General features: G+C 53.0%; 1 protein-coding gene across 1 annotated transcript; it reads left to right on the top strand.

Annotated features, from left to right (window-relative positions):
* Positions 1-492: 492 nt before the first annotated feature.
* Positions 493-6,465, top strand: KCNS2 (potassium voltage-gated channel modifier subfamily S member 2). Its single transcript, XM_069466186.1, has 2 exons — positions 493-878; positions 1,512-6,465. Exon 2 carries the CDS (start codon positions 1,555-1,557, stop codon positions 2,986-2,988), a length of 1,434 nt encoding a protein of 477 aa, XP_069322287.1. The 5' UTR covers positions 493-878; positions 1,512-1,554; the 3' UTR covers positions 2,989-6,465.
* The last annotated feature ends 3,777 nt before the right edge of the window (positions 6,466-10,242 follow it).

Genomic DNA, 10,242 nt, shown 5'->3' with positions numbered 1-10,242 from the left:
AAACTCGGGGACTCCCTCCCACGCGGGGGGCCCTGCGCTCTCGCCCCCCCCGCAAGCTAAGCCAAGCTCCCTCTTGGGGTTCCCTGATCCCTCTTCTGCCCTGCAGCTGCAGTCCCCAACAGCCCCACCCCGGGCTTCAGGAAACTTTTCCTCAGGTCCCTAAAAAGGGACACCCGGAGTTCCTCTGGTTCAGCCCTGTCCCCGGCCACGCGCAAGTCTCCCTTTATTCTCTAGCCCTGCTCCTACCAGACCCTGCCGAGAAAGGTCATCATAGGCAGCCCCCTGCCTGCGCCCTGGGGGTGGTGACAAAAACAGCTGTCACGGGGGGGGGAGGGTAGGGAAAGGTGTCAGCCCAGCACGGGAGCCGGGGGCGCAAGGGGGTCGCGGTGACGCGCCAGAGAAGCGCTGAGAAGCCGCGGCGGCGACGGCATCTTCCGAGTCTGGGGAGGCTGCCGCGCCCGGAGTGGGGCGCGCGGAGCTGTCCGTTCAGCACCACCGCGCCGCGCCCAGCGCAGGGCCCGCGCCCAGGCACCCCGGCTCCGCTCCCGCCCCGGCTCCGCGTTCGCCTGCGGCGCGGGCTCCTGCCTGTCTCCGCGGGTGAGGGGCGCACGGATCCGCAGAGGGGGCTCCGCGAGCGGCGGGACCACGCGGCCACCTGTGAGCCTGCCGCAACTGCGGGCGGCGGCGGCGTGCCCGGCCGGAGACTGGAGGAGACGCTCGGCGGACCCCGCCCGCCGGCCCGCCGGGCGCACACACAGGCGCACACACACTCGCACCCGCGCGCACACGCACAGCCAGCAGCGGCCACCGCCGCGATGCTCGCCAGCAGGTCGGGGAAGTTTCCCGCCGGCCTCGGCCGCGGGCGCCCGTGCTCCCAGGTAAGCGCTTCCAGAACGCGCAGGGCGAGCCCGGGCAGCTCCGCCGGGTAAGGCGCAGCGCACGGGGCCCCAGGGCACAGCGCCAGGCGGCGGGGAGACCGGGCGGGGGGCGAGGGCGCTCCAGTCGTGGGAGCCGGACGCAGGGAAGGCCGGGGCACCCCCGTTCCCCCGGCCCGGGTTTACAGACTCGAGCGAATTTCCCCGCCCGCCCCCCTCCCGGAGCTACGCGCCCCCCAAGCCGGCCCAGCCCTGCCCGTGCGTATCTCAGCTCCGGTCCCGCCTGTCTGCGGCGAGCGGGCGGGGGCGTCTCCTCCGCCTGCCCACGGGCAAGGTCGCATACAGCCCCCTGGGCTCTCAGAGCCGCGTGGGCGCGACCCCTGCACGCGAAAAGCGATCTCCAGGACCCCCGGGGTGGGGGTGGAGGCACGGCCGTGCTAGTAAAAACATACCCACCCCAGCCTTTCCTTGGAAGGGTCCAAACCCCACAGAACTGCTCCCCCACCCCAGTGCCCTTCAGCACCCAGAGACCCACCTAGAGAGGACTGGGCCCGCCAGGGACGGGTGGGGAGAGAAAGAGGGGCGCTGGGGCCGGGAGCCCCGGCGCTGTGGCCGACGCGGTTCCTCCGCTTCCAGGTGTAGCGCCCCCGCGCGGCGCGGGCGGCTGGGCGTCTCCAGCATGACCGGCCAGAGCCTGTGGGACGTGTCGGAGGCCAACGTCGAGGATGGAGAGATCCGCATCAACGTAGGCGGCTTCAAGAGGAGGCTGCGCTCTCACACGCTGCTGCGCTTCCCCGAGACGCGCCTGGGCCGCCTGCTGCTCTGCCACTCGCGCGAGGCCATCCTGGAGCTCTGCGACGACTACGACGACGTCCAGCGTGAGTTCTACTTCGACCGCAACCCGGAGCTCTTTCCCTACGTGTTGCATTTCTATCACACCGGCAAGCTTCACGTCATGGCCGAGCTGTGCGTCTTTTCCTTCAGCCAGGAGATTGAGTATTGGGGCATCAACGAGTTCTTCATCGACTCCTGCTGCAGTTACAGCTACCATGGCCGCAAAGTGGAGCCCGAGCAGGAGAAATGGGACGAGCAGAGCGACCAGGAGAGCACCACGTCCTCCTTCGATGAGATCCTCGCTTTCTACAATGATGCCTCCAAGTTTGATGGGCAGCCCCTGGGCAACTTCCGCAGGCAGCTGTGGCTGGCGCTGGACAACCCCGGCTACTCAGTCCTGAGCAGGGTCTTCAGTATCCTGTCCATCCTGGTGGTGTTGGGGTCCATCATCACCATGTGCCTCAACAGCCTGCCGGACTTCCAAATCCCTGACAGCCAGGGCAACCCTGGTGAAGACCCCAGGTTTGAGATCGTGGAGCACTTTGGCATCGCCTGGTTCACATTTGAGCTGGTGGCCAGGTTTGCTGTGGCCCCTGACTTCCTCAAGTTCTTCAGGAATGCCCTAAACCTTATTGACCTCATGTCCATCGTCCCCTTTTACATCACTCTGGTGGTGAACCTGGTGGTGGAGAGCACACCTACCTTGGCCAACTTGGGCAGGGTGGCCCAGGTCCTGAGGCTGATGCGGATCTTCCGCATCTTAAAGCTGGCCAGACACTCCACTGGCCTCCGCTCCCTGGGGGCCACCTTGAAATACAGCTACAAAGAAGTAGGGCTGCTCCTGCTCTACCTCTCTGTGGGGATCTCCATCTTCTCCGTGGTCGCCTACACCATTGAGAAGGAGGAGAATGAGGGCCTGGCCACCATCCCTGCCTGCTGGTGGTGGGCCACTGTCAGTATGACCACAGTGGGGTACGGGGATGTGGTCCCAGGGACCACAGCAGGGAAGCTGACTGCCTCTGCCTGCATCTTGGCAGGTATCCTTGTGGTGGTACTGCCCATCACCTTGATCTTCAATAAGTTCTCCCACTTTTACCGGCGCCAAAAGCAACTTGAAAGTGCTATGCGCAGCTGTGACTTTGGAGATGGAATGAAGGAGGTCCCTTCTGTCAATTTAAGGGACTACTATGCCCATAAAGTTAAATCCCTCATGGCAAGCCTGACAAACATGAGCAGGAGCTCACCAAGTGAACTAAGTTTAAATGATTCCCTACATTAGCTGGGAGGACTTGTCACCCTCCGTCCCACATTGCTGAGCTGCCTCTTGTGCCTCTGGCACAGTCCAGGCACCTTAGGGTTATGGCGTAATGAATATGCCCAGCCCCAGAGGGGAGAGATGCATGGGATATGCACCCCGGGTTCCTTTTACAGTATTTAGAATCATTTTTAGAGGGTGGTGTGTCTGACACCATGCCTCTGCACCTTTCAACGAAATGACACTCACTGGTCTTTGCATTGTGGGCATAAAATGTTCACCTTTCTGCCAGATGAGTACACCCAGAATGCTAAGTTTTCTGTTCTTTGTGTACACTATTTTAGTGCTTGTGGCCTGGTACTGTCTGTGAGTTGTTGTGCTCCTGTTTCTGAGGTCGTCCTGTGAGTTCTGTACAAAAAGCCCCTACAAGTCTGTCCAGTGAAAATGCATCTATGAGGTCAGCAAGGATATCACGAGATTTTGCTCACAGTCACGTGAAAACAAAATCTCAGTTCTTTATCCATTGCTTTCATTTAGTTTTAAGACCAAAACAAAGAGAATGCAAGTTAAGCACACTTGACCAATGCAAGTCTGTGAATTGTTTTTATAAATGATCTGTAGCTCTGTGGCTTGCATGGGTGCCCCAATCATCTTTAGGTGATGTACACTGATGTTCATCTGGTAAATGTCACTCTTTAGAGAATGTTACTTAAACATGTAGTGAAGATTGAATTTTTTTTTCTAAGAACAGATGTGTCGGGGACAGGGGCTTCAGCTAAATCATTCAAACACCAGGGTGCTTAAAGCCAACTCAGTGAAGGCTGAAGCTTCTCCTCCACAGCCAAGCCCTATCTGTCTTACGGTGACTGTAGAGAAGTGTATTCTTTCTGGGTGAGGTTCCTGGTCTAGGGTATTTGACCAAACTTTGCTTGTCTCACACAGTAGCATGTTTTTGAAATATTTATTTTTTAAGATGTTTAGAAATAAGGTCGTGTTTTGTCTTTCTCAACTAAAAAAAGGTGTACTGTTGTATTGTCTCCCTGAGGTGAACAGTGTTGTGTTGCTAGCAAGAGCAGTAGCTTAAATACTTTTGTTGCCTGCTCTAAAAGCTCATAAAATGAGAGCCCTTTTATTTCCAAGCAGGATTTACTCAAATAATTTTGCTCCTAAGATACGGTATATTGTAGATGATGCTATGATTGCCCTGGAGTTCCTGCCATGACATGGAAACCTGGTGGTATGGAAGTATACACTCAAAACATAGACGTGCATGAAGGTGGTGTGGCTTACCCAAGATGGAAACACTGTGGTTCTTATTTCCATTCCACCTGCCTTTTGTTGGGGGAAAGTGGGTAGAAACCAGGAGAAAGGAAAGAGTCATAAAACAAAAAATTGCTACTTCATAAAATGTGATAAATAATTATAAACTTCTTGAAAATCTTAATGCTATTCCAAAGACTTCTAAACTTGTGTTCAAGGGAGACAACTGTTTCCTTCTCCAAAATGCATCCCCTCCTTCAGTTAACCAGCACATGACATTCTGAAGGGAAACCGGGACCCTGTGTAGGATAATCCTGCTCCATTATCCTCATGGTAATCTGACAGCTTTCCTGTGGCTGTCATTAAGTTTGGTCTTTGAAAGGGCTTTAGGATCCAGGGGACTGAGCATGGAGTTAACCTAAGCTTTTTATCCAAGGCTTGGGCCTCCCCTTCAGAAGTTCCACTCTGTGTTTTAGTTGATCGAAGATAACACATATCTCACAGAGGTGTGGAGAGGATCTCCTAAGAGGTTTGTGTACTGGCAGTTGCCATGGCTGCTATAGCATGGCAATTTGTTGGATGAATGCACTCATCATTCATGCCCTTGAGTCCCCAGTTCAAATCCTTCTATCAGACTGGAGTCACATGGAGAGGAAGGGTTGGCAGGAGGTGGCCACCTCCCAGTGTCTACACCTGTTTCTCAGAAGCATCAGAAAAGATGAGATGACTCTGAGGCAACTGGCCACTGAATCAGAGGAGCAGGGCTAATTTTTAGAATTTGCACAGGGAACACACTTGGCTTTGGCTGATGTTTCCAGCGCTGGAAGGCATAAAATTGACAAAATCAGCACCAGCTGAACCAAAGGCAGGTGATGGTACAAACTTGTGAAGACTGTTCAGTTTGCCAAGGCTGCTGGCATCAGGTCACTGAGTGTGGTCTCCATGGTCACTGGCCATGAAGCTTGTGCAAAGTGGAAACAAGGAAGGAGGCAGAATAACTCAGTCACTCTCATATGTATTTTTCCTAACAAGATGGTTTACCACCAAAAAAAGAGGTACCCTAGTGGGTACCTTTGCAGATGTGAAAGCTGGATAACTTGACTTTTCTTTTTGGTAATGACTTGCATTTATCTGGTGCCTTTCATTGGAGGAATCCCAAAGTGCTTTAGAGACTATCTTTTTAACATCTCTTGTACATATATATATATATATATCCTTGTATAAAATGTTACTTTGCCCACCTTGACTGTCAGTCACTTCTGAGCATGAGAATGTCCCAATAGCATTGAGTTTTCCAAGTGATGGCTTCAGATAAGTGGGGGCGAGAACAACACACCTGGCTTGAATGCTGGAGTTAATTCCAACAAAGAACGGAGACGAACTGTGATGCAGGGAATAGTCGTCCCCTCCCCCAGAGTCCCACCCAGGTAGGAAGCTCACAAGTGCTCTCGATTGGACCTTGGCTTGACTTTGCAAGACAACATCTAACATAGCAGTTTCCTTTAGTCCCTGAAGCTAACCAGGGAGGGAGGGTCAGGTTAATTTTCTGCTCTGTTCTTGGAGCAAAAGCTATTAATATGAGGTGACATCTTAACGCCACAAAGCTGTCAGACTGACCCATAAACCTCCTTTAGGGGGGACTCAGTGGAAACTGGAGATCATTTATTTCCAGCTATTAGCTTGAAAGCAGCTTCACTCCCAACATTTGAAGGTTATTATTTTCAATGCCATTGGGACAAATACACAGAGCAGGCTTTTCTCATGACATATGTGATGAGCATTTTGGAAGTGTTGGGTTGGGAAGTGACACACATCTATTGCACAAATGCATATCAGTTATAGGTTTGTGTTTTCCATCAAACCCTTCATTTCCTGGGGTTTACTGCTGAGGAGGGGCATGTTGTAATGCCGAGCTGATTTGTAGCTCATAAGGTAGTAATTGGTATTTAACATTTGAATTTGTTATTTCTACTTATCTTAGCACTCAAGTAATTGAACTACCTGCTAATTTTTGCCTCATTTCAAAGAAAATAAGTTGTTATGCACTTTGGGATAGCGGTGATCTGTACAGGCCGTGTGTTATCTACTTGAAGGCTTAACTGGTATTTCTTGTATGTTTTAACAGCATGACTTGTTACAGAGTTGTAATTTTAAAAATTGAGAACGCTGTATTTGCGATGTCAGTTTTAACGCTCATTAACACACTACTGTGCAAGCATTGGCTCAGGCTCCGCTGAACCATTGTGTCTGATTGCTGCACTTTCATCTCCGTGCCTCGACTCAGGAATGAGCAGTAACACTGACACACTCAGGACTCCAGCCTCGGAAAGTATGCAGATTAAATGGAAAAAAATTATCTGCGCTTCTTGGAGGCACTTCAATTACATATGCAGTGCAAACACAACAAGGGCATTCGAAGTTGGGGACCAGATTTCCTGAGAAAGGCTGGGCTATGTTTATTCTTTGCATGCATATAGAGGTGGGATCTTTTTAGCCAGGACCTAGAGCTACTAGCCTTCTTTGTAGAAGGCACAGTCATGTATTCTTGGAACCCTGGTGAAACAGACACCCCTGCAGGATCCTCCCCCCACCCCCGAGCACTGTCCTGCTTGGTGGCTCTGATGGCCAGCCCTGACAACCTCATCCTGTCTCACCAGGGGCCACTGTCCCTGCTGATGAAGTAGCTTCCCAACAGGACATAGGGTACTGGGAACCCCTCAGTATCCTGGCTGGTTGAGTGTGAATATTGCGGGGGGGCACATGGAGCCAGTCTTAGCGTTACTAAACCCAGACTTAGAGCCAGAGCCCTTCTGAAGGCTGTGGTGACTCAGTGGGAAGGGCGCCGGGCTGACCAGGCTGTGCTCGGTTTTGCCTTCAGCTCTGTGACCGTGGGCACATCACTTGGCCTCTCTGAGCCTCACGTTCCATTGCTGCAAAATGAGAAGGTTGGATTAGATAATCCTTAAAGCCCTGCCAAGTTCTTCCCTTTAATGTAAGAAACAGAATTTCTGCATGTCTCTGCATCCTCATTACAGCTGTGAACAGATCCTGATATCCCTAATTTACTTGTAATCAGAGCAGAGGGACTACTTACAACCTTCTATTTGGCTTCATTTCCTCTTCAGCAGTCAGCCACAATAGATGACAGTTTCAGGGACAAGGCAACCAGAAAACTGCTTGGGCTAGTTAGTGTCTGTTCCAAGTGAATATAGTTTTAAAGTCATGGTTGAGTGTCTCCTTTGGGCTTTGAACTATTTACACCCATTTATACCTCATCAAAATTCCTGCTATTAAAAATCATTGAACAGAGGAGAGAATTGCATTGATCCCATTTGGCTTCGGGGCTGACTCTGCCCACTGTTTTTGGTTGCCTGTGTGGAGCCTGGCAGATCCCCTACCGCTGTTCCTATGAGGTTGCCCTAAGTGTGCAGGGCAGGTGGGTCTCCCCAGCCAGCACTTCACTCCCCCTTGAGGAGGGGTGGGATCTGCAGGTGTCCTCTTCCAGTACTCTGCAGAAGGGAGCAGGGATCTGTGTGGACTTGCCCTGGACTCCTGGGGGCTGAAGAAGGAGCACAGCACCGAGGAGGGTCGTGGTCCTGGCATTCCCGTCAAGTGGGGCATAGCTTGGCTCCCCCTCTAGCTGTTGTCCCTCCAGCCGGGGTATAAACGGATGTATTTTGGGGCTAGGATGCCTTGTGTCTTTTTTTTTTTTTTTGAGACAGAATCTTGCTCTGTCACCCAGGCTAGAGTGCAGTGGCATCACCATAGCTCACAGCAACCTCAAACTCCTGGGCTCAAGCGATCCTCCTGCCTTAGCCTCACAGAGTGCTAGAATTAGAGGCGTGAGCCACCACTCTGGCCTGCCTTGTGTCTTAGGAGGAAAAACAAACACCTCCTCTTGAGGGAAGCACTTAAATACTGCACTTACATGGTTATAATCTTCTCTTATTTTTAGAACTTTTAACTAGTATTTCTACCCAAGGATCTTATATGGGTGTTACATCCAATTGATACTGTAGGTCTGAAAAATGGCAACATTTTCCTCCTTCTGTGACCTCATTTATCGATGTCACCATCCTCCTGCCTAAATTCTCCCAAGCAGGTGACCGTGTCTGCAGCTGACAAGCTGACACCTTCAGAAGCAGGTGGACACAAGCACAGCCTCGAAGGCCTGGCCCAGGGGAAAGAGATACAATGGAGCAGGGAAGGAGGGCAGGTGCACCTTGTAAGTTCCTGCAGGAGGAAAAAGGAGTAGGGAGAAGCCGGGAAAAGGAGCAGAAAGTACATTAGGGAGAAGAAGAAGAGAGGCAAGGTTTAATGGAGTTATTTTAGGCCTTCCAATGAATTTATCGCATTTTCAGTCAGCACAGCTCTTAGCCCACCAGGGGCCTCCTGGAAGTGACTATTGCGGGAGGCCACGCCCACTCTCCTCCACCTGGAGGGAGGCCACGCCCACTCTCCTCCACCTGGAGCCGGGATCCCCTGTCCGCTCTCCCAGGGCATCGCAATCTGGTAGAGTAGACAGCTATGGAGACCACTAAAAGCATTTGGGATGAAAAGGGCAACGAGGATACAAGGAAAGAAAAAATAAATGTTTCCTCGTGAAGATGGGACTTCCGGGTTGTGCACAGGAAGAGGAGAAGCTTCTGGCCAAACAGAGGGTGGTGGTGGGAGTCAGGGATGGCGGGGGTGTGGGGGGAGGGGAAGGGAAGAAACCTCTTCCTCCAGGAACAGGGACCTGCACGAGCAAAGACAAGGAGGCAAAGGCAGCCAGCACATGTGGGAAACACGTAAGTCAGTCTGGCTAAGAAGCAAAGTGCAAAAATAGGTCAGAGCAAAACCATCTGAAAAACTAAAGAGCTTGAACTTCATTCTTTTGTCACTGGGGTGGAGACATCCTGACCAGATCAATGTTGTCAGAATGTGACTCTGGCAGCAGCTGGGAACATGAGAGGGGCCAAGGGGCCTATTCGAGGTCACGGCCACAGTACAGACAAAGGGAGCGGATGGGGCAGGGGGCAGAGGGGAGGAGGCTGGCTCTGCAGGTCTCCATCTGCAACAGGAGGGAGAGGGAGGGGCAGGGCGGCTTCTGGGTTCCTGGCTGGGTTGGTGACTGGGTGGATGGTGGGGCCACCAAGAGAGACAGGGAATACTAGGATCCTTCCTGAGGCGGAGCCGTGCTGCCCGGGTGCCTGGGGACACACAGATGCTGGCCTGTGGTGGGCAGAGTCCTGGGACAGAGTCCTTGGCTTGGAGATGGAAGTGAAACCATGAGCAAGATCGCCAGGAAAGGTCCGGAGACAGAGAAGAAAGGACAGGTGACACCCTGTGGGAGGCTGGCATCAGAGGGGCAGCCACAGGGATGGGTTTTTCTCAGTGGACCCCTGACCTGTCAGCCTATTTCTTTGCTTTCCCTGGGAACCCCGGGGCGGGCAGTCTCCATGGCAACCTCAGCTTTCCTCGCCAGCCAGTGCCTCATTTTCCCCTGCGACGCACCTCTGATCCTACCGTCCTTTTGAAACTGCTCTCTTGCTGGTCACTAGTGCTTTCCTCAGAGCCATTAATAAATTCAGTGGCCTTTCCTCAGTTCTCAAGCTCCCCCCACTTTTTTTGACCCTGCAGATCCACCTGTAAGTCCCTTGCACTCCCTCCTCCCTGATGTCCAGACAGAGTGATGTTGATGCTGTCTCTCACCTCCACCCCCTGGTCCCTCAGTCTCCTTCTGTCCCTCTCTGCCTTGCACCCCGACAGCTCTGTCCCTGGCAGCCTGCGGTCCTCTTTAGCCCCCTGCAGCCTCCACTCGCCTGCCTGTGAGTAACCCCCATGCCCCCTGCCCGCCTCCTCCCCACCTCTGAGCCCACTGCCCATGTCACCCTGTGCATTTGGAAGTCACCCTGGCTGAAACGGCACTTCTTGTCCTCACTCCCGCTTGCGCTTCCTCGCGGCCCCTTCCTCATTCCTGCTCATGCAACCTCAGTGCTCCAGACCCGAAGGTTGAAATTTCCGTCATCTCGGATG

This window comes from Eulemur rufifrons, chromosome 3 (assembly GCF_041146395.1).
Source record: "Eulemur rufifrons isolate Redbay chromosome 3, OSU_ERuf_1, whole genome shotgun sequence".
Lineage (NCBI taxonomy): Eukaryota > Metazoa > Chordata > Mammalia > Primates > Lemuridae > Eulemur > Eulemur rufifrons.
Note: the sequence above shows the minus strand (reverse complement) of the source record. Positions and strands in the feature narration are given on the sequence as shown.

What these genes read in the sequence shown, in the direction of transcription:
- KCNS2 (XM_069466186.1), top strand. Translation starts at nt 1,555, where the DNA reads ATGACCGGCCAGAGCCTGTGGGACGTGTCGGAGGCCAACGTCGAGGAT.